This window comes from Vigna unguiculata, chromosome 3 (assembly GCF_037176805.1).
Source record: "Vigna unguiculata cultivar grain cowpea cultivar isolate G323 ecotype 2 chromosome 3, ASM3717680v1, whole genome shotgun sequence".
In the NCBI taxonomy this organism is placed as follows: Eukaryota; Viridiplantae; Streptophyta; class Magnoliopsida; order Fabales; family Fabaceae; genus Vigna; species Vigna unguiculata.
Window position 1 is genome coordinate 27450440 of NC_140794.1, and position 25362 is coordinate 27475801.

General features: G+C 30.9%; 1 protein-coding gene, 2 non-coding genes and 1 pseudogene across 3 annotated transcripts; 1 reads left to right on the forward strand and 3 right to left on the reverse strand.

Annotated features, from left to right (window-relative positions):
* Nucleotides 1–4557: 4557 nt before the first annotated feature.
* TRNAS-AGA (transfer RNA serine (anticodon AGA)) lies at nt 4558–4639 on the reverse strand. The gene has a single exon. It is a non-coding gene; the product is annotated as a tRNA-Ser (tRNA).
* A 4219-nt stretch (nt 4640–8858) lies between these two features.
* TRNAS-AGA (transfer RNA serine (anticodon AGA)) lies at nt 8859–8940 on the reverse strand. The gene has a single exon. It is a non-coding gene; the product is annotated as a tRNA-Ser (tRNA).
* Nucleotides 8941–18888: 9948 nt separating this feature from the next.
* On the forward strand, nt 18889–19662 carry LOC114175436 (10 kDa chaperonin, mitochondrial-like). Its single transcript, XM_028060194.2, has 3 exons — nt 18889–19141; nt 19234–19373; nt 19461–19662. Exons 1-3 carry the CDS (start codon nt 19037–19039, stop codon nt 19507–19509), a joined length of 294 nt encoding a protein of 97 aa, XP_027915995.1. The 5' UTR covers nt 18889–19036; the 3' UTR covers nt 19510–19662.
* Nucleotides 19663–20416: 754 nt separating this feature from the next.
* Nucleotides 20417–21316, reverse strand: LOC114175435 (mitochondrial import inner membrane translocase subunit TIM17-2 pseudogene; annotated as a pseudogene).
* Between the last annotated feature and the right edge of the window lie 4046 nt (nt 21317–25362).

A 25362-nucleotide genomic window follows, 5' to 3' on the forward strand; every position in this document is an offset into this window, starting at 1 on the left:
TTAAATTTACGATTTATTTTTATCTTTTATGTTTTTTTACTCAATTAAATTTTATTTTTTTAAATAAATTAATTTGGTTCCTTTCATTATATTGATGTAACATGATCGTCAAAATTTGCTATTTTTTACTTTAGAACCTTCTGATTATAAACATGACACAATTTTTTCAAATTTTCACATATGGTACTTTTAAATAAAGTTAATGCCAATTAAATTGATATGATCAAATTTATTTTATATTAAAAGTATTGAAATTTAATTAAGTCAAGAGAAACATAAAAAAATAAATCATGAGATTTAAGACTAAATTATTAATTAAGTTTAAAATCTATTATAACCAATTTAAGTTTTACATTGTAATTTTACATTATCATTATTATTTATATCAAATTTTATTAAATTTATTTAATAATTTGGTGATCAAATTATATTTAAAAAATATAAATTTTAATTTGAGATATGAAATAATTTTAAATTAATATGAGAGAGGAGATTAAATTGAACAAGATATATTTTTCAATCTTTAAAGAAAATCTAAAGTTCTAAGGAGAATAATTCTAAAACTTTGAAAATTTAAAATGATATTATCTATAATTATTTATGAAGAGGTTTTTTTTTTCATATTTGTTTTTCAATTCTATCTTTAAATAATTTTTTAAAATTAAAATAATTATTTTTTAAAAGACTATTTCTTTACATTTGACCGTTTTTTCATCTAATTATATTTTCAAACTTAATCATTTTCTAATTATAAAACTATTTTAAAATAAAAAAATATAAAAATTATTTATATTTAATTTTATAACTATAATAATATTGACAGAGTAAAGAGTAACGATTAGAAGTGAGTTTAATACTAATTCAACCTCGTAAAATCAATTTGTAAGATTAGGATTGCATCCTGTAAATTAGTCTTATCTCATCTCTAATTAAGATAGGACTTCCAACGGTAAACCAATACAGGCGAAATTAAACTTTGAAAATTACAAATTCATTTAAAATACTGATAAAGTAACGTTAACACTTTGTTGAGTAATTTGTTTTATTAAACTCTCCATTTAACACCTCTAGATACATATTATATATATAGGTATAGTAACATATATAGACGCGGAAACTGAGCATGTGATTATAAGTTTGTCCTGTTTTGGTGGAAAATCTGTGAACATTGTTAATTAACACTAAAAGTTGAAACCAAGTAGAAGATGCTTCAACGTTTTTAAAAGTTTTGCATGTCGGCATTGGTATGAATAATAGTTTAACAGTTGTTTAATTGGATAAGGATGAATATGCATGTATAATTTTTTTCTTAAAATAATTACATGAAAAGCAAAAAGTTATATTAAATAAAGAAAAGTGTTAATAAGATATATAGATTTTGATGAATCATAGTGAATACTGAAGGAGTGAGACATAAAGTGATAAAGAGGAATTGATTAAAAATTGTGGGGCATACGATACTTTTCTTTCTTCTTAGCCGTCCATTGTTCCTTTGGCCAAACCTTCAAAATCTGGTTCTCACTTACACTTACACACCTTTATCACCATTTCTTATATGTGATTCGCACTCCTTCCTCTGTTACATCCATAAACGTAGAAATCAAAAACTATAATCAAGTTCCCTCTGTTTCTGTTATTCTGTAGGAAATGTTCAAGAATAATAAGAAAATATATACAATTACTAAATTAGACCTTCCAAGATTTAGTAGTTGGTTCCGAAGGCAGGTTTGATACTTTGACAGGACTTGAAACCGTTGTATCATCGTGTTAAAAATTTGTTAGAAGTGAATTTTAAATTTAATTTAATTTCATAAAATTAATTTATAAAATGATATTTATATTCTACTTGTATTATGAAATTGTTTGATATAAGAATTTCGATAAGCTCCAACACATTTTTTGCATTCTTAATTCAAGTTGGCATCGGAAACAAAATGGCAATGATTATGTTGGTTTTGTGAATGGAGATATTTGGAAGATGATATTGTAAAAGGAAGCCACAATTGGGGAAAATAAAGTCAACTTGTGACCAGCTTTATGTGGTATGCTATATACATCAACTTTATAAGTGAGCAAACTCAGTAATATGGTGCATTCTGTGCATGAATTATATATATATATGACTGTGTTTTGGATAGAACAACTTTGCAATGGGCTAGTAACATTAGTGAGAAATGGGCAATTAGTATCAATAATTGCCTTTGCTATGGCCTATAAAATGAAGAATCTGAAGATGGTCCTAAAGAAAAAATTATGAATATGAGGGATCAGGCAAAGAGTTTTACTGGGTCCCATTCCCATAAACCAAAAAAGAGAAACTTTATGGAGCTCCACTTCTAAGTTTGATGTAACTACATTGTATGTGGTAGAAAACATATGATTTAACTCATGCTATTCACATTAATTAGTTGCTTCTCTCTCACAAGTGCCACAATTCTTTTTTGGGAAGTTGACCTTCTCATGTAAGTCCAATGTAGAAGTAAGTATTCAAGGAAAAATTCATATATATCTCTTTTTTTCTATTTTGTTCTTGTTAGTTGAACTTCCACAAGGACCGGAAAATGATGAGGTCCAACACACAAGACCATATATAATGTTGTGGAAAAGCTTTTCCATGTTTTTCCTTCGTCTTTCACTAATACTTTCACTATTCTTTTTTCTTTTTTTCATGTCAATGGATAATTGGAGCATCTTTCAACAAAAAATTAATAATTGTAGGATAAACAAATTGAAGTACCTCACGATTTCTTTGTATCATTCTCTCTCCACATCACCAAATTTTAGATTCAGCCCAAATTATTGAAATTGTTATAAACTCATTTAAAATAAATTATTAGACCAAATTAAAGTTTAATTATAGAAATTACAAATTATCATAGTTTGACATGGATCTTTCAACACACTCGTCTAAATTTATGGATGATAATAAATAAAGTAACAACTAGAGTGTCAACATTACAATTTGACAAGTTGAAAGAGAAAATAAAATTTAACAACTAAAGTGTCAACATTACAATTTTTAAAAATCTCTTACGCTCATTGTACTACATACATCATATTGCATTCAAATTCAACAAAAGTTTGAGAAAAATTAAGTTGAAGTGAACATCGATAAATATATTAACTTTCCTTACAAAATTTGCACATTATTAGACAATTACAAAATATTGAAGTAATTTCATTTGTTATATAGATAGAGATTATGAAATTAAACAAATAACTCTTCAGTCAAATTAATGACTGAGATGAGTTCTCACAAGTCATTTCAAGCATAGATAAAATATCATTGTAAAAGTGGACTTATGTGTATGATAACGCAAAAATGTATGTGTTGTGAGTTGCACAAATTATCTTGTAGATAGGTTAGATGGACTGGGTTATAATTGAAGAATTCAATATGTACATCAATTGTCTCATGCTAGAAATTAAATTGGTCATGTCATATCAAATTTTGATACTAGAGTTGGTAAAAGAGTTACACTCAAACTATGAACTATATCTTTTAGTCTAATGGTAAAAGCATTTACATATAAAAATCACTCTCGTTAAAGGTAAAGGCAGATCTTCTTAGTGACATAGGGGCCTTGGTCCCCCAACTTTTTTTTTATATTTATATAAACTAATAAATAATTTAAATTATCTTTTAAAACTTTTAATATTTTTTAATGTATTTTATTTATTTGGTATCTCTAAAAAAATTTATACATTCATATAAAGATTTTGACTCAAAAACAATTTTTATTGATGATCTGTCACTAATTAAAGAGTTGAACTCTTTTTTGAAGGAAACATTTTATATTATTATTATTATTATTGAGATAACCTTGAACTGAAGAAAATCATGATTTTTTAACAATCGATAGTTACAAAATACATGTTAAAAGTAAGACATTAGTACCCTAAAGATACAACTATCTTACTCGAAAAAAATGACAGAAAATTAAGAATGTACATTTTCAACTTGATTGATAAACATTATTACATTGACTTTCTGATCGTAGAAATTTCAAGCTCATTTTGCCTTCTAGTTATTGATAGTTCCTTTTTTCATTTACAACTATTAACATTTGTTAACACACTTACAACTATAATTACAAAACTTTTGAAGTTCAATTTCAGCCAATTTAAAATGAAAATTATATTGATTTACTTGTACGAAGCTAAATTTTATTTTTCACCCTCACATGTGGTAATTACTACTCATATTCTTAATCATATATTTTCTTCACTTTATTGAATATGTTTTATTTTATTAAGAATATCCTTTTTAGTATCTTCTTTAATTTTCTCGAATTACATTCAATTAATATGATTAGTTTGATTTATTAACTAAATTATACCAAAAAAGTAATATTTGAAAATAAAATAAAATAATGTGATTACCGAATCAAAACATTAAAATGTCTAAACAAATTAAAAAAAATACAAAAAAAAAACTTAAAAATAAAAATTTATACACATAATCACCACTTCCAAAAATAAATACAAACCGATGCATGAAACACGATGTATCCATATAAAAAATTGAAGAACAAAGTTTAACTTAAAGCAAAAAAGCGTGAGCGGCAGGATTCGAACCTGCGCGGGCAGAGCCCACATGATTTCTAGTAATGCCCGATAACCACTCCGGCACGCCCACACCTTTGTTACGAATTTTATTGAATAAATATGTTACTAATAATTCCAAATTTAAAAAGTATTTTCAATTTTAAAATAATTCTCAAACTCCTAAACCTTTTTTTTTCCTTTTTTTTATAAATAGATAGTTTGAAATTTTTTTCAGTATTCTTAAACTCCACGTGACATTTCAATAGTTTATTTTGTCAAAATAAAAAATATTAATTAAAAATATTTTTTTAAATCAGTTTAAACATTTTAAATATAATCGATTGTTATGAAACATAATAATTACGTGAATATGTGAAAATGAACAAACTAACACTATAATACCAGCAAAACTATAAAGTCTTTTTGATAATTATTTAAAATTGACTTAAACCGAAGATAGAAGGGTGATCAAGGTCAGAGGCAAATATATTTAAGTAAGAATGGCAAAATCGGTCAAACCATTTCTTCTAGGCCTATTTTGTTTTTGATCCGCAAAAATCTAGTCGAGTCGAGCTAACCCGGAGTATGAAAGCAGATTGAGATGTTCAACCCGTCCCGTCAATGGGGCTTGTTGGGCTCACGAGCTTGTCACTCCTCCCTTATTTTCTTTCATAGTTTTGGAAATACGAAGAATGATGCATAGAAAATTCGAACAAGCTCTAAACTTCTCCAAGCAAAGAAAATTGGAATAAGTTTCTTTCACATTTATTTCCAATATGTGCTTGTACGCTTCCAAGAAATGCATGCTCAAAATTTCTCTATACTCAAGTTCTTTCAATGATGGAGCAAAAGTAGTCCTTTCCATTTTTTGGGTTTTACTGCATGTCAAGACCAAACAAATATCACCTCTCAAGTTCCAATATTTGGATTACAATTCCATTTAGAACAAACGTTAAACTGTAAATTGTAGTTCCTGTAACCACAAAATTCGAACCAATTCCCTAATTCGAACCATAAAATCTCAATCCACAATTCAAACCATAAAAGTGATGTTCCAATTTGTTTTACGAAATTTGGCCACGGGTTGGCCCGGCTTGACCCGCAGGCTAGCCCGATGGGTTCACGGGCTTAGCGCGTCGAGCTGCATCGAATTTGTGTGTTGAAAACTTTATCTTGACCTGACATTTTTGGAGCGGGTTGGTAGGCTTGCCCGTTAGGCCTGACCCTTTTTCCTAACCATATACTTAAGAAAAAAATGACATGTAAGAATATTTTTATTCAATTTAGTATATAGTGAAATTTGAACGTCGTCAACTGTAGTTTTACTCATTGAGATCAACTAGTATATTAATAAAAGAAAGATTAAGTATGTTTTTAGTTCCTGAATTTTTATGCGAAATTGAACTAAAATATAGGAGTTAGTCTAGAGTAGTTTATTATTTTAATTTATTCATATACTACATATATATATATATATATATATATATTATATTTATTTTTCTATCACCATCATCTTTTTTATCTATTGTGAATTTCATTGTAGTGACATTGGACCGTTGATGGTTATTAGAATGTTGTTTTTGTCTATTTGTCCCTCTAGGACATCAAACTTCTTTAAGTGACAACTATTATTTTTTTTTTGTCTTCATCATTCTTTTTTATTCTATTCATTTGTAACCAATTCCTCTTTCATCAAATCAAAATCATAGTTTTTGTCTTTCACATGAATTTTAAATATTCCTTGGTTGTCTACATCTTTAATCATCTTAATCCCACAAAGTTGAGAGTGGCAAATTAGGTCATGGTCCATGGACCACCTGCTAGCCCACCAAAGCGAGTCAGGTTGGAATTTTCAACTCAATAGTTTGTTTTGGCCCGATCCGCCTAAATTGGTGTGCCAAAGGTAGGTTCACCCACCCAAACTCACTTGTTCATTTTTTTCTTAAAGTAAAAATTAAATGTTATATATTATATTTTTTAAAGATGTAAATATTAATAACATTGTAGTTTAAATCATTAATACCTACAAATTAAGTTCTAATTAATAGTTATAATAGAGTGATTTAACATATAAATATAATAATTATTTTAATTTATCCAAATTCTTATAAAATACTTATATGATTAAATATGATTTTAATATTTATTTATACGTATGTATATAAACAATTTTCAAAAATAAAAAATTAAGAAAAAAAAGGTGGCGGGCTACCTATCTTATGGTAGGGCAGGTTACAATTCATGGCCTGTTTTTGGTGGCGAGTCAGTCCGACCCGGTCTATTTTTGATAGGCCAAGGGCGAGCTGGGCTAAAACGAATTAGGTTGGTCTATTTTGTCATCTCAACATAAAGTTTATTTTCGAATGACATTTCCTAACTTTTCTCTAACAATTGAGTAATACTAAATAAATTTTGAGTAATCCTAGAAATATTTAAGACATAAAAGATAATTTGACACCTAAATAGTTTGAATTGTAATTATTCTTGTACCTTTCACAACCAGTTATTCTTCATTCCCTATTCTTACTTTACAAATATTATATTTATTAAGCTCTTTGAAACGTTCTTAATCAAGAGTCATATGATTTCTAAAACCACTATCTATAAGCCAATATTTTGTAGATTTGTTAGTTATAGCACATGACATTGCAAGAAGTAGTTTATCTTCTCATTCATCTTCTACAATCTTTAACATCTTCTTAAGAAGTTGAAATTTTCATGTCTTTTCCACATGTCCCAATTGACCACATTTGTGAAATTTTGCAATGTTGGTGATATTTTCCTTACAACAGTGACAAGATTGAAAAACTCATGTATTGTTATTTTGGTTGATTTGTTCTTTTTTTAGTTCTTAATTTTCAAAACACTTTGATTAGTATGAAGTAAATACCTTCAAGTGCATGGTCTTTTTTCACTAATATTGATTGCTTTTATGCATCTAAGTTATGTATCACTTCTGTCAAAGTAATTATAGATAGATTCTTTGTGTTTTCTAATAATAAAAAAAAAAATTGTATCTCTCCAAGAGTATTACCAAAGTTTTCTCAATAGGTTTAAAATCTAAAAACTCTTTATCCAATTAGTAATGTCCAACAATTTTTTGAGTATTTCTTAAATTTTCTTTCATACTTTATACTTTATTTTCTACTAGTGTATGTTTGTGATTTTATTTTATTTAAAAACATGCAATGGTCTGTAATGATAACGTAACAATGAGAAAAAAAAAACATAATTTGTTAATTAAAAGTTCAATGTCTAACTCAATTCAAAATTTTAAAGATAAAATTTTAATTAAAATAATGCTCAAAATCATATTTTTTTTTCCATATAAATAGACAGGTGTAAACTTTTTTTTCAGTATTCTTAAAAACCAAATAGTATTTCATAATCCATTTGGTTAAAATCAAAATTTATTAATTAAAAATATATTGTTTAACTTAAAAGAATGTTTGACAAAACTACGTGATAAGTAAGATGATAGTACATAACTTGTTTACTACCTTATAAGTTTTAAATTTGTGTTTATTGGATGAGAAGTATTTACTACATTAGTTGGTAAATATAAAATGACATGAAGTTACATAATTATATAATTTGTATTAAATAAATAAATTATTTTGTGCTTATAATTATAGATTTTCTAAAGTAGTTAAACTTTTTATTAGTTTGGTTCTATTTATTTTCTTAAAAGTTGTATAAACGTTTTTTTTTATTTGGATAACTCATTTTATTTAAACTAGTTAATATAATAACTATTAATCAAATTCAATTTTTATTTATTTTCATGATTTTTTATTTATTTTTTAATTTAAATGACATTACATTGAATTTAATTTTACAATTTTAATTAAGTGTAGTTTTTGAATAACATAATGACACGTTAATAACTTTAAGTTATAATATTAAATATTTTCTAACTTGTAATCACATACAAAATAAAAAGCAATCCACTAAATACTAAAAATAGCATAATAATTATTTGTTCTATAAAATTAAAATAAGTAATACTAGGTAAAAAAAAATAAAAATAACAAAAATATATCAAAATATAAAGGATAATAATAATAAAATTATGAAGTATAAAGCAGCTTAATTAAGTTGTAATTCCGAAAACGACATATCTTGGTATACAACACTTTTATATTGATTAACCCAACTTATAAACTACTAAAATAAATTAATAGTTTACTTATTAATCTTCTAAATTTACTCTTTCAAACATTTAAAAAAGAAATTCACTTGTGATACAAACACAATAATTACCTGATTAAGTGAAAATAAACAATTATTCAAAAAAAAAAATATAAAAACGTGAGCGGCAGGATTCGAACCTGCGCGGGCAGAGCCCACATGATTTCTAGTCATGCCCGATAACCACTCCGGCACGCCCACCTTGATGTTAATATCAACACTTTATTATTATTGAAAGAAATATTTCACAAAAAAAGTCTTAATTACCAATAACCTAGGAATTCAATTATTCATTACCCCACGTTGTTGAAAGTGAGGAACCTAATTTTAAGAGCATTTGTTCACGCCCCCACTACTAGCTAGGTGGGTAATGGAGGAGAAAGAGAACCTCTCACCACACAATGTCTTACCTAACAAATTTTGAATGCACATTTATCTTAATTATGTCCAAATCTTGTTTTATTTTAGGTGATCCCTTACGGAAATTGAACATCTATCACAACTAGTATTTGAAGTCTTAACCATTTTCCATAGAATATACCCTAAGTAGGTAGTGGAGCAGTAAGAGATTCCAGTATCTGTATAAGACCCCACAGATATTCTATGAGAGGAAAGTTATGGAAGAGCAACATGTATGTTGCAATTGGTATTATACACATTTGGTTGAAACACCTTTTGCTAGAAAGGCTAAATGAGTCTCTCATGATATAGGCACTAAAGTTTGCCCAATAAAATTCATCATCATGATCTCTTGTTTTGTATAATGTGAATAATTGGAATGATCCATTTGTACTTATCACCATGATTGACCCACTTAAATCCTTGAATTCCTACATCTAATCATGGTTTAGACTCTTCACTTTCTTAAAGCAACATTTTATGACCTAAACACCTAAATTGTCTTGTCATCATTATTTCAAATGTGGAACTTGATCATCACAAGATTCTAAAGGATTCCTTGCCAAGAAAGAGGGACAGTGTACAATGCAACCATAACCACATTTCTTAAAGTCACTGCACTCTTCAAAATGAAAGAGCCTCTTTTTTCCTCAGTGTTAGTTTTGAGCCTCAAATATTGGCTCAAAAGCTGTGTTGTAGTGGCAAAGTGTGGTCCTCACAACTTTTTTTGTCAACCATGCTTCTAAAAGATAGCTGATGAAATTAAGTGTCAAAGAATCTTGCTTCTGCTGCATAACAAAAAATGTAGCTGCTACAAATTTCAAACCACATAAGGGTCATTCATTTGTGCATGCTTATGGCCTAAGGTCCAACCACTTAGCATCATGTGTGGTGTGCCAAAAATTGGTTTTTTGTTGTTGGATTTAGTAAGAGGAAAAATGGTGGGAATGTGGGATAGTGTCTATCTATATTTAAAAGTGAATCTTTGAGATTGTGGTTGTCCATTTCGTGCTCTTGCTGGCTCTTCAAACCAACACAAAATTTGCTTAACTCAAACTAGAGTCAAATAATGGTGAAATGTTAGATTTTGTTTTCCAAGTGTTTCTTTCCATCTCAAGTCTAAAGTTTTAAATTCTTTATTCTCTTGAACTTCCCTTTTAGAAGTTGAGAACATCTAAAAAATGCAACAAAATTTGTTCCTACCATATATTCCCTTTTCTCTCATTAGCTTTCTCAAATAGGTCCTTAACCTAACAAAAACGAAAAAAAAAAAATTATCCCGAACTTAAGTTTTTTAAGATAATATCGTTAGATCAATAAATACGTTTGAGGTATTGTATATTTTAAAGTTTTAAGTATTGAAGTACCAAAACAAAAATAATAACCAATATGTTATTCTTTTTCTACACCGACCAATGTTTAGTTAAGAAGTTAAAAAAATTATAACTACAATAGCATTGTTACCAATATAATTTCACAGCGGCTTTACGTTAAAAAATAAATAATAAAACGTAGTTTATGCTATTTTTTTACAAATTACTAATCTTTTATAATGCATCCAACATCCATGCATTTTCTAAGAAGACCTAACATAAATAGAATTCCATCCAGTTTGAAATAGAAACAAAAACCAAATCACATTATAGTTTAAGAATTAAAAAGATAGTTTACTTTAAGTTAAAATTACTTTATACATAAATCGTAAAATTTATCACTTATAATTTTTCTAAATTTATAATTTTAACTTATGCATAAGTTAGTTTTAGTTTTAAAAATATATTTTGTTTTTTGTATTTTTTTTTTTGTAAATTTTGTTATGCACATATTAATACCAAATATACTATAATTTTATTTCAGTTTCCAATTTTATCATCACATGTATATTTTGAATATTACATTTTCATCTAAATCAAAACATTTGAAAAACAAATATTCTAAAACTGTTATCAATAGTAAAATAAAAAATTCAACATCATGTCTTTGCCTACTTTTACAATTGATTGATCTTAAGTATATAAGTACGCAATAGATTTCCATTAATATATACACTATTTTAAAACATCAATTTATATTATAAAATTTGAAATATTGTTTAATTTTAAAATATTTTGTGACTTGTAATTTTTATTACTGTTGAACACATGTTTGAGTATAATTTATCTTTTTAAATTATATAAGCAAGTTGTCGTTCTAAGTATGCTAAACTTATTCTCCTTCAACAAATGGATAGAAAGACATAATTGAGAAAGAAAATTCTAACACGAAATTATTTTATTATGTGGTGAATTGGCACATTAAGTGTAATGTTAGCTTATGTTTGGTGAAGAGTGGATTCAGGATTTAATGGAGGTAAGATGTAAGAATATACAACTTTCCAAGGATATTTTCATTGATATGAAGGTAAAATGCAGGAATATACAATCTTCAAGGATCACTTTCCATTGATGATATTTTATATTGGGCTTTGCTATTTTATATTGGGCTTTGGATAGAACTGGTCAAAGAGTCTCTCACGAGGAAATAAGGTCAATAGTACATAGGGGTGGCAACGCGGACCAGTCTAGTCCGTTTAGGTTCGTCCTGCATTTGCCCTACAAAATGTGGGTCGAGTCGGAAAATGCAGGCTAAAAAGTCTGGTCCTCATCGCATAAGTGTGAGTCGCAGGCCTTCTTTTTTTTATAATTTTTATAATAAAATTTTCAATATTCAACATATTGAGAAACTTTAACAAATTCACAAAATTAAGTAAAGATTTTGGAGAGTTAGATGATAAATTGATAATTCAACATTTTCATCATATTTATATTCATACTTTGACATACAAGATGTAATATTCAAATTTTAGTACATTCAAAAATATATAATACTTGTCTTTTTCACTCATACAAGAATTTGGAACATTCATATATAAGTCTATAAGGAAAGTAACCGATATACACAAGTGCAAGTTTTTTTTTTTATGCGGGCTAGCAAGCCAACCCGCACAGACTGTGGCCCAGTCTGCGTGGACTGCAATGCATGCTAGGTTTTTGCAGGCCAGCAGACTCGATATCTTGGCCCGCCCCGCTTGTTTGGCTGACCTGCCGACTGGTCCACCAAACCAAACCCACATTACTACCCATAATAGTACATGAATGCGAGAGAAACCGAAGACCCATCAAAGTGACTCTATTTTAATTAATTAGTGATAAAAGAATTTCAAAAATATATTAATACCGGAAACTTATTACCCAATATAATTTAATAATGATTTAATATATTTTCAAAACTAAAAGTGGAGCAAAGTTACGGATGATTAAAATTTAATAGGTCAAAATTGTTTATAAAGAAATCTATGAACAAAATTAAAAATTAAGGGACAAAAATTATTTTGGAGAAAAAAATTGTTAGGATCAAATATCCGAATATTGAAAGATATGAAAATAAAAATTACGCAATTAAGATTTAATCAATGAATTAGACACAAATGGTTAATACATTAAACCCAAAATTGAATGGTTCAAGCATCGTTTTTTTTTTCACGCGCAATCCTTGATGAGAATAATTTTTGTCTAACTTTAGTTAACTTTCAACTAAATTAGAATAATGGTGGTCTGAATATTTATTTCTTAAAATATTTTTAAAGTTAAATAATAAACACACATTGTTTTTTATTGGTCTCAATATTATAATTGAGATTAGTCTGTTAATCGATAGAAAATTACCGAGTGGAAAACAAAAAACAAAAAGGTCTTTTGTTGGAGTGTCGAAATAAAGAATGAGTAGGCCTAAAAACTTCCAGCCCATGCCCAAAGACCAACGCTCTGGTAATAATACAACATCTTCTTTCTACATTTCCATAAATGAATTATTTACCTTTATTTTCTTCACTTCATTTTCTTCTTCCTACACCAACATCGCAGTCCTTTCCAATGCTCTTCATCTTCTTCCTATATCAACTTTGCGTCTTTTTTACCCGTGTGGTGCAATTCCATTCACAAATTACAAAAGTGGTGCAAGATTTGAAAATTTTTTCATCCAACACAAGTCATGCAAAGCTGGCATATTTCATTTAAAGTTAGTTGAAATCTTGGCAAAACAACATGACTTTGGTGTATAGTTGAAGTTATGACATATTCACACAACTTTGATTAAAAGTTAATTATTGAACAAAGCAAAGTTGTGCCATTATGGCACGACTTCTCTGAGAAATATTAAATAAAGAAGTCGTAGTACATTGACAAAACTTCATTGAGGAAGCTTAAATGAAGAAGTCATACTATGTTGGCATGACTTCAATGTTAATGTGAATTGTGTTGAAGTCGTGTTATACTAGTAAAAGTTGTTTAATAGGAAGTCATTTACAATTGCGAGGACTTCAATTGCAGGTTACATTACAAGAATGCATTGTTTTAGCTTCCAAATTATAGCGTCGAATGAGTGTGCGACGCAAATTATGTTGGTTAGACCTACGCAAAACCGACATTAACAAAAAATTATTTAGAAACAAAAATTATCTATTCGCGAAAATGTAAAAAATGATTAATTTGAGGTTTTCATTGGTTTGGTCGACACATACATGCCAAATAGCTAGCGTCGGATGGCCGACGCATAACAATTTAAATTTTTGCGTCGTCTAGCCCACGCATACATTGTTGAGGTAAAAAAACACATAAGAGTTTTAGGTAAAGTATAGGGGGAAAACATCAGATTTCACTTTTCCCCTTTCAACTTTACACCTTTCCTCGAGTGAGCTCCAGTTTTCCTTCCTTCCCTTTGGCGCGGGATTTCTTCCACGAGTGGGCGAGCGAAACTCCAACTAGCTTCTTCGACGATGCCACCTTCTATGATGAGGCATGGTTCTGCAACGTCACTAGTTGCTTTGTCGAGATGACTGTAGTGACGAACGTGGAGGCTTAAGCGAGAGAGGGTGCGACAACAAGCTTCCTTCACCCTACAACTTCTCGTCAGCAACACAACGCAAAAACTCTCTTCTCTACGACCAAAAAACTCTCTTCTCTACGACGAAGAGTTTTTTCAAAGGCATAGTTTAGGGATTTTTTTTCACCCCAAGTGGATTTTTAAAGCATCCAAGTCAGTGATTGTACTATGTTGATTGAATTCTAGTTGACTGAGTAGTTTTTTGGTTGTGGGCCAAAATTAGATTTGTAGAATGAGCATTTTAGGTGGATGGACTTTGAGCTAAAATTTTGAACATGAGGTGCATGAGTTACTGCGATTTGAATATGCGTTGAACTACAAATTATTTGATTTGTTTTATCTTATTTTCAATTTAGGATCAGGTAGTATTGTGATTGGAGGTGGTTTTTTGATTGCAATTATTGGGGGTGAAGAAGAGATTTTGGAGTGGAGGTCAAAGTTGTGTTGGCAGCTACACAAGGTTAGTTAAATGTTTTAGTATAATTTTCTTTTCCTTTTCCTTTTCTTGTGTGATTGAGTTATAGTTGGAAGCATGTGCGTTGTAATGAGTTCTATTTGAGTTTGCAAGCAATTACTTAAGTTGGGGTCATCATTTTTTAAAAGCAAAGAAATTTCATGCATTTACTATCAACAAATGGTGAAAGTAGTAGTAAATCATGTCTGTAAAGGGTATTTTATTTTTTAAACTCTTGAAGTGTTCTAATGTAGTTCTTTAAATGAATAGCCTAGCTAGTTATCGTATCAATTATTTAACTAAGTGTGTAAGATGTTTACTTCATAAGATACAAGGAATATGTTGTGAAACTTAAATAAAACAATAGAGCAAATTTTTCTCTATATTTAGTGTATTGGAAAACTGATACGATGAAAATTCTTATTTTCGGATAGCCTAAAATTAAAAACAAGTGAATGTAATATGGATATTTATACAGAACAACAAAATGACTATGGACCCTATCCCTTTAAAAATAACTAAAAGAATTTCTAATTTCACAATTTAATCGATTAAAGTACCAAATAGTCACAATTTAGTATCCATAATTGGTTAAATTGTGAAAATGGAGACTATAGATTAAATTGTGAAAATGGAGACTCTAATTCCATTTAATCTAAGCCATTATATAAGAGGGATTCTAGATAATTTTATTTCCAATTTCACCTTTTAACTAACCTTTTTGTTAAAACTAAAAATTATCTTACCATTTTGCTACTATTAATTTTAAATTTAATTATTTTTTAAACTAAAATAGTTATTTTAGTGTTTTACCCTTTTTAATGACTATTTAGTTAATTGCAATTATTATTTTAAATTAAATAAATTTTCTACATGAAAAAAAGGGACACATGCATGTGTTTCCTCTAATTAATTATAATGGGAAAGGATTCGCTTCCACGGATATACACCATAAGCATATCCAAAAATTAATTAGTGATGTACTTCAAATTAAGTAAAGTTAAGTTTTCTCCTTTTACTCTTTATTTCCATTCTTTTTATCAAATTAACTAATTTTTGTTTAACAAATATTTACACTTAGTGTATTTAACATAATGAAATCTTTTGTTTATTTTGCCATCCTGTAAATAATGTAAACAAAGAAGTTGCACAACACTACAACGACTTCAACACACCACAATAGAAGTAGTGTAGAGCTCCAATGACTTCACTGTGAACGGAAGTCATGCCATAATGAACAACTTTGTTTCTGTCCATGTTAATTTAAGTAGAGTTATCTTTGATTAGGATGACTTCAATACACTGAAATCGCCATAAACGACTACGACTTTGTGCAAATCTGAGTAAAATTGTGTCATCCTTGCATGACTTTTTTATAACCAAATCACCAGAGCTTTACACCTAACGTGAGTGTAAATTTTTTGAAAAAAAGCACTACTTTCTAATTTCCATTTCAAATTGCACTATAGTAATAAAAAAACCCCAACTCTACAAACCCTCTCTCTCGTTCCTCGTTTAGTTTTTGTTTCTAATCCATTGCCAAAAAATCTTACTATGAGAACTATCTTAACCATGCATTGTGTATTTTTGTTTTAACTATTCTTATTCTTGTTGTCATGTATGCCTATTGAAAAATACATTCAAATTATACAATATGAAATATATTTTTTATTTTATATTTTAGGCTTAAATACCTTTTTGGTCCTCATTTTCGTAATGTTTGTTGCGGATGGTCCTCATTTTGACAGAATGTTTAAAATGGTCCTCATTTTTACCGAATGTTTAAAATGGTCATCATTTTCGCAATTCGTGTTTTATTTGGTCCTTTTCTGTAACACCGTTTAAATCATTAGCGGAGCATTGTACAGGTGGCACGGTTTGTATTAGGGTGTGTTACGTGTACTGTACATGTGTGGTAATTAGATATTTGGAGTTAAATAAGTGAGCTAGGATTTTGGTAAGGAATGTTTGAGCAGTTGGTGAGTTTTGACAATCTTGTTCCTTCATTCCCAATTGGTGTTGCTGCAATCTTCTTCTTCTTGCAATCCCATTATATAGGTATGTTACGGTCCCAATCTTCTTCCTTTACCTCTACTTGTAATCGTTGGAGGCAACCGTGTTGTATCACTTCGTGCACTGTTGGTGGTTCAACGAGAAATGGATTAACCCCAATTTGTAGCTGCGGAGAGATGACAGCTTTGAGGATGGCAAGAACTCCAAAGAATATTGGTAGAAAATTTTGGGTACAATCTGTTTTTATTTTTGTGTTAATAATAAATTGGTTTTAATTTTTGGTTTATTGATTTACATAGTGGTGGTTCCATTAATGTGGGCTGCAACTTTTTTAAATGGTGGTGTTGATGAAAAGGATGTCATCATCATGACACAAATGAGGCAAATTAATGATTTGGAGAAGTCATTGAAGGTTGCTGAGAAAAGGCTGTAATTAGTAATAGGGTTCACTTGTGTCGTTATTGTATTATTCGTACTGTTATTGTGTGTATTCTTTTAAAGTCCAATCGGTTTTGTACTATTGTTAAATGAAGAAATGAATTAGTTTGATTATGTTGATATTAGTCCCAACATGTTCAAAATGACATCTTAATCTGAGCATTGAAGTAAGTGATATTGATCTAAGCTTGGGAGAAATTAAATTGATCTAAGTCTGGAAGAAGTTAAATTCATAACATTAATTCATCCTCATCAAAATGCACTACATCAATGTTTGACAAAAGTGAAATTGAACGAAGTTTAAGGAAAGTCAAAATGCAGTACATCAATAATGAATTCTACATCAGAAATTCCAAAAAATAACTAAGACGTTTGTAGCTGCTATCATGGCCTCCTCCTAATCTGTAATTTCATCATAAACTGCTGAGATGGTTCTTCTGGTGTTGGTAGTGGTGTTGCTTGACTCACCACTTCAGCAGTTGGTGCATTCTCAGCAGTTTGGGCATCTAGTGTAGTTTTAGTAGGTGTTGTAGTCTGCTCATCCACAGGCTTATCTGGGCAATTGTTCCTGTTATGTCCAATCTGACAGCATATGCTACATTTTTTTCTATGACCTCCTTTGCTGATTTGTGTGTTATCCTTTCTCAATTCTCACTCTTCAAACCTTCTTTTTTTCTTGGGACAACAACATTGAACCTATCATCACTCATTGCCTAAAGTAAATTAAAGAGATAAAAAAGATGTATTATTAAGCCTACTTTAACGCAATGGCGAACCACTGCTACAATCAATTGCAAATAAAATAATGGGGATCATTACACCAACACCAACAACTGAAAAACAAACCAACTAAAATAATACCCCACTGAACCCCACCTACAGACACAAACTACACAAAATCATGGAAGTAGTTTAGAAACCATGCAGAACATCACAACAATCGAAAGATAAACAAACCCCAAAATAGAATTACGAAAACCCTAACCCACGAACAAACACAACACATAAAACCCTAACCCCACTTACCTTGTTGATGATGATTAACTAAAAAATTGAAATGAAGAGCGCAATTGCAATCCAATGATGAAATGGCAAGTATTAGCTGCTTCCTCTGCAAATCCGAGCTCAAGAAAGACGAAGATGAAGAAATTACCCTAATTGCAAAATTTCTCCTAAATTAAAAAATTAACGTTAATTAGCCATATGTACAGTACACGTAATACACCCTAATACAAACCGTGCCACTTGTACAATGCTCCGTTAATGATTTAAACGGCATTACAGAAAAGGACCAAATAAAACACGAATTGCGAAAATGAGGACCATTTAAACATTCGGTAAAAATGAGGAACATTTTAAACATTCTGTCAAAATGAGGACCATCTGCAACAAACACTACGAAAATGAAGACCAAAAATGTATTTAAGCCTATATTTTAAAATATAAAATTTATATTTTAGAATTTGTAATCAAATACAAAATAAAAAATACATTGCAAAATACAAAGTATATATTTCAAAATATACAATCCAAAATATAAATAATATATTTCAGAATATAAAATTTAGAATGTAAAAGTTTTATTTTATAAAGTACAAATTTATTTTTTGTATTATGCATTTTAAAATATAAATTTTATATTCTAAATCGTACATTTTATAAATTTTAAAATATAATCTATAATACTAATTTATATTTCAGAATTCAGAATATAGTACATCCTTAAAGGTATTGATATTAAATAATTCCGAACTGAAATGAACTTCTTAAGAAAGTTGAAGTTTAGGTGGACACATTGAAATCATTGAAATCATGGAGGTGCATGATGAAACTGTCCAATATTACCACAGTTTGGGCTGTGTAAGGCCTTGTCTTTATTTATTAATTGTAAGCCCATTTTTTACATAATGTCTTCCAAAACCCTAACGAGTAAAAACCCTAAATCCAAAATCTAGTCCCTAGAACCTTCCATCCTGATCGCGAAACCCCTGGTTCCAGTGTTTTAAGAATAGTGAGTCCTCTCTAAACCCTAATATCAACTATACTGTTAATTGCAGAGAATAGGAGGAGGAGATGGCGAAGCGTTTGATTCCCACCTTCAATCGCATTCTCGTAGAGAAAATTGTTCCCCCTTCCAAGACTAGCGCTGGCATTCTCCTTCCTGAGAAGTCTTCCCAGGTTTTTCCTCTCACCGTTTTGCTTTTGTGTGATTATTCTTTTTGTTTTTCTCTCAACAGTTGAACCAAGTTTTTTGTGTTGCGTTGAAACAGCTTAATTCCGGAAAGGTGATAGCGGTTGGTCCCGGATCACGAGACAAGGCAGGGAACTTCATCCCGGTGTCCGTCAAGGAAGGTGATCGCGTTCTGTTGCCTGAGTACGGTGGCACGCAAATCAAGCTCGATGACAAAGAGTATGTGTCATTTTGGATCTGTTTTCTTGTTGTATTTGAAGCTCTTTCTATTGAAATTTTATGTATCGCATCCTTTCCTTCTTGCAGGTTCCATTTGTTTAGGGATGAAGACATATTGGGCATTCTGCATGAATGATGTTGCATTTGTATTCTGAAAATAATTTCTTTCTTTATTGTATAAGAATGCAACCCGTTGCAAATGAGATGCAAACAATCTGAGAATATTATGGAATTGTATTCTGAAAATTTCAATGGAAATGGTAGTGTGGAAATAGTCCTCTTATCCTTATTTAGCAGCTGGTCTTTTATGTCTTTGCTCTTTGTAATCAACTCAACTCATCAGTGAAAAACATTTAACATTTCTTTAAATGGAAATTTGGTTGTTCTAGCTGAGATAAAAACAAGTAGAATCAGTGGTCAGTAGTAGGTGCTTTTTGATGGAGGAATCCAATAGTGTGAACAAATTTGGAGATAGAAGTGATGTAAACCTACGGTTAACAGCATTGTAGTATGCACAGATAAGTGTTAATCAGCTAGGTCTATGAGCAATGAAATTTGTTTTTACTAGGTTGTCGAGAGAAAGGGAACTAGGGATGGTAATCATATGAGAAATGCAGATCACTGGTTCTGTCATAATTAATTCTACAAATGGAGTTTTTTTTTTTTCAGTAGATAGATAGGTCCAAATCAATTCACATTTTAAACCATGAATAACTAACCTACAAAACCCGAAATCCACTCTGAAAATTCTGAAGTGTTATCGGTAACTGAAGTTCGTTATGATTGATTCCAGCGTATCTAAATGCTTAGAGACAGGTTTTGTGAAAAAATTATCTTCGTCCTTACACCACAAACGTATACCCTTGCAATAATATTGTTTCTTCAGCGTTAAACTCAACCAGTTCAAGCCTTACCAATTGTTATACAAAAGTTACTATTTTACTCAAAAAATCATAAACCTTTTTCCTTTGCAAAATGAGGTTTTTCGTGATGAAAACTCAAGCTCTAACTCCTCATCTTTCAGATTTTACAAGGTCAAAGAATTTTGAATCAAAAGCATTTAACATCATCTGCGATTTAGTTGCATATACAATATACCATAATAAAGAAAGCCAGGGAAACTATACTTGTATTTGCTCATAGAAGTGTAGGCAATCACTGACAATAAAAATCTAAAACACTAAACAAAAAACAATGATCCTAATTCTTAACCCTTTTTTTCACTTGTACTCGAAATTGGGGACAGGAGGCGCATCGAAGCTCTCCAAAACCTTGGTCTCGCTTCCCCCGCTGGACGCAGGCTCGTTCTTTTTCCCGTCGCCGAACCACCCGCCGAACCACGACGGCGGAGAAGCGGTCTGGCCAGGTAGTTCGTTGGGAGGGATCTGACCCGGTAGCTCGTTGGGAGGGAAACCGTCGTCGACGATGATGGGCATCGGCTGCTGCGCGCTGAGGAACTTGTTCAGCATGATGCCGGCGCCCTCGATGAGAGCGAGGAGGACGCCGCCGAACGCGGCAGCGCGGGAGGCGGCGGGGAGACCCTGGCGCATGGAGAGGAAGCCGCCGGTGGCGGCGCCAGCGACAATGGAGTTCCAAGGGTCCTCTTTCTGGCGGAGGTAGACCATGGTGCAGTCGAAGGTGGAGAAGAGGCCGCCCCAGACGGCGAAACTGCCACCGACGCGCGGCACGTTAAGGCGCACGGCCTGCGAGGCGGCTACCACACGCGCTCCCGTGGGCGCGTTGTAGAGTCCCTTGAGGAAGTGGAAGGCGGAGCCACCGACGGCGCCCATGCCGAACGCGCCGCCTATGTCGTCTAGGATCCGATCAGGACAAGGTTCCCGTGATGTCTCTGGCGTTCCCATCTCCTCTCTAGGGCTTTCTTACTGATTTCCCCAACTATTCTATTGTTCGCAATCCAAACATCTTTGAAGTGAAGCTACTTATAACTACGGGTATCAGGCGGGTATGACCGGGTTCGGATTTAAAATGGATTTCCATATGGACCCGTTTCCACCGCCAAACTATTTATGTTGCCACCCTGAAATTTCCAATGTCTTTTTATCGTTGCAATTTATCTTTCTGATCCAATTTCGTTGACAATATTTTCCATGGCACAATGATATCTTATTCAAAAGTGAGAAAAAAAGTGGTTGATGTTTATAAGAAGGGAAGATGACCAAGAGATGACTTCCATTAAAAGTTGTCGTGTGTAATGGGAAAAAAACATTTGATAGATGGATAATAGGAAAATAGAGAGATTATTGCTGTGTAATCTAAGTTACACAATGCTTGATGCATTATTTTTATAAAATTTAAAGAGTAAAATCCACTTATTTCAAGAATAAATTAAATAAATTACTCTTACTTTTACTTTTTCTATTTTATTTTATGCTAATATAGTAAATTAATTAAGTGATAGGTACTGCATATTAGTTCCCTTTTATAAATACATTAATACATTTGGATAAAATGTACCTTGACTTAGTAATTATCTATCCTCTCTATTAATGTTGGTTAAAAGAAATAAAAAAGGAAGAAATTTTTTTCCTATTCACCATCAATAATATTAATAATTATAATATATAATAATAATAATAATAATAATAATAAAGGAAATTAAATTAAACATGTGTGTACATTTTTTCGTACCATATCTCATTATCACCGTCTTTAATATTTATTTAAACAGATAATTTTTTTATTTTATCTTTTGACTAAATGAAGAGTTAAATAAAAGGTTGGATTTTCCAAACACATAGATGTTGAATCAAATATTTTTTTTTTCTAAAAAAGATTAAATATTTAAATAAATATTAATATTTAATTTGAATTTATTTAAGTAAAACAAAATATACATCTTTTATTCATATTTATGCTTAATTATTTTCTCTGTGTGACTTTCAAATTTAGAAGGAAGAATATTTTATTTCTCATACTTAGGTATTAGACTTATATGTCCACAAGTTTGTTTACTATTTATGAAAATATTAAAAAGTTAATTTGGGGAAATAAATCCCAATGATGATAATAGGATTTATTCTAAAAACATAATTCTGACATTAACAACAAATAATTAGTTGTGATAGAGAATAACACTTAAACATTCATAAAATACACATTAAGTTACTCAATTCTTAACTTGGATATACTTTTTTCAAACTTGATACCGTTGTTCAGGTCCTATGTGAGTATATTTGCAAATTGATTTTTAATGGACACATATAGAGTGCAAATCAAGAATAGTAATTCCTACACCCTTTATCACCACAAAATTTCTCCAAAAACAATAATTCACAAGAAAAATAAGAAAATAGTTCAAAAATTCTAATAAAACTATGACTAACTAGGTGACTACAAAAAATCGAATGCACACAAATTCACTTAAACATTCACATCTCCCTTGCAATGGCACCCTTTGATAAACCTCTTGTTGCCTAGAGATTTATGCAAAAACTTAGTTTTTCCACTAATTTGATATAATGGTTGTTCAGGTAAGAAACAATAGGCTTCCAAACCAAAGACAGTAAAAAGAACTTCTCATGACTTTGAATGATTATAATAATAATTACACTAAGACAAAAATAATTTCGTCTTTTGGCCAAAGGAGTGATCATTTTATTTATAGAAAAGATAAATACAAATTGTTTCTATTTTCCATAAAAATTCGGGAGTATCTTTTTTACAAAAGTAATGACCCAGTAAACCAAATATAACCTTCCTATGAATCACTCAACCAATATCTCGCTTTGGATCTCTCCCTCTAACCAACAACCTATTAACTATTTACCTGGCCTCCCCCAACAACTTGGTCTTCTAGTGTTATTAAGAGTGTTTTGTAGCTAAATCCTTATGACGAGTCAGCTAGGCCCACAACCACTTTCAAGCTCGACCTACGACCCATTTTGATGAACCTCGTCGTTTTCCCTATGAAGGATTGTGAGTTCAGCCTAAACACACATTTATAAAGGTTTACTACCCTTGAACGCTACACAACCCTCCAACCTCGAGTAGCCAACCTTTGGGCATGAGAAGTTTTCCATTGATCGTCCATGACATTGCATTTTCCCAAACTCATCATTAGTTTTCATCTACTCTGACATGTGTATGACTCTTGATGCATTGTCAAACTTTGAATTTACGGCTCAAATTAACCCTTCACTTAGTAATCATTTCATATTTCTTCTTCCACGACCCTCAAATTCTACTTTCTCCTTCGTGCATTTGTATCTTCTTCAACCTTTATGGATTATGTAACATCTCAGTCAGTTATTACTAATTTAAATAAGATAAAGATAAAAGAAAATATAAAATTGCATTTATGTCAATGTCTTTCCCAAAACGTGGAAAATTAAAATAAATTTATTAAACGTGTCCGAATAAAACCATAAAGTTCCAACAATTACTACAAACTCATAATACAGTAAAAATACTGTTTACAAAAATTCATGAAAGAAAAATCATAAATCAATGAAACTCCATGAAACTTTTCCGAGCTAGCCCCTCTCCAGCTCTATGCCTCACTAGAACCACCTGCAACATCATCTGCTCTCGTGTTACAAATTACATGATCATTGTCAAACACAAGCAAATAAGATGAGGGTGAGCTAACACACACACCCGTGTGTGTGTGTGTGTATATATATATATATATATATATATATATATATACACACACACACACACACACACACACACACACACACACACATATATATATATATATATATATATATATATATATATATATATATATATATATATATATATATATATATATATATTAATAATACAAATGAAGGTAGCATAAAATGCAAGTTTTTCCATCAATCACAAAAAGCAAAACACATAGAAATAACTAAAAATAGAAAGTTTAAACACTCCATTTTTTTGACAAGTGGCAACGCCTGGCTCTGACACGTGTCATCTCCTTTGCTAAAACCCTAATTCTTTCACTCTCAACTCTTCTCTCACTCTCTGCTGCCTCACTCTCAACCTTTCTCTCACCATTTGCTGCCTCACTTTTCTCTCAACTTTTCTCTCACCCTCACTGTAACATCCCGACCAGATATTACGGATTTAAATAGTAAAAATAAGAAATATTACGTCAACCTTATTTAATAATGCATCATTTCCCAAAATGCGGGAAATTTAAAACATTTTATTATTTCCAATTAAAATCCAAAATCCATAGTTTATAAAACTGGAAATAATATAAAAGCCTCTCATAGGAGCTTACAACTTATTTCAAATAAATAAATAAAAAATACAAAACTCCCAAGCTTTCCCCGCTTCGTGGCTAAGTCTCACCAGAACCACCTGCAACAACATCATCTACTCACGTGTACCGCGTACACGATCATCGCCAAACACAAGCAGATAAGGTGAGCTTAACAGAATAAACACACACACACACACACGCACACACACACACACACACACACACACACACACATATATATATATATATATATATATAACACTTATTTACATATATATCATACAATCACCCCAAAGGAATTCCCCATTTGATTCCATATCACATGGCCACAACCATGTTATTCGTGTTCTACATCTTCTAGTGATTACTTCAAGATGACTTGCTGCCATACCTATCAGCCACAACCAATAGAGCACGTGTGGGAAACCAGGTCACAGATCACACACCGTAACGCTAGGTGGAGTTCCCAAATACGACAATAGTCGTAACATCCCAAGACTACAAAACTTGTCAACTACTACTGAGGATAGCAATCTATCTGGACCCATCCGTACTGGCCACAACCAGCACACTCACACCGGTAACACTCGCAAACCTGAGCTCAACTCAAGGGTTCCTCGTGTTCATCCGCCATCCTGAGCTCAACTCGAGGGATGTCATTCCGAGCTCAACTCGAGGAATGCCACGTGCTTAACCCATATCCCGAGCTCAACTCAAGGGATACATTCCGAGCTTAACTCAAGGAACACCAACAATCCAACATTTAAAGCA

Excerpts from the sequence above, each read along its gene's own strand:
- LOC114175436 (XM_028060194.2), top strand. The coding sequence starts at position 19,037 with ATGGCGAAGCGTTTGATTCCCACCTTCAATCGCATTCTCGTAGAGAAA. Across the intron at positions 19,142-19,233 it reads TTCCTGAGAAGTCTTCCCAG|CTTAATTCCGGAAAGGTGAT; the intron begins GTTTTTCCTCTC and ends GCGTTGAAACAG. Across the intron at positions 19,374-19,460 it reads ATCAAGCTCGATGACAAAGA|GTTCCATTTGTTTAGGGATG; the intron begins GTATGTGTCATT and ends TCCTTCTTGCAG.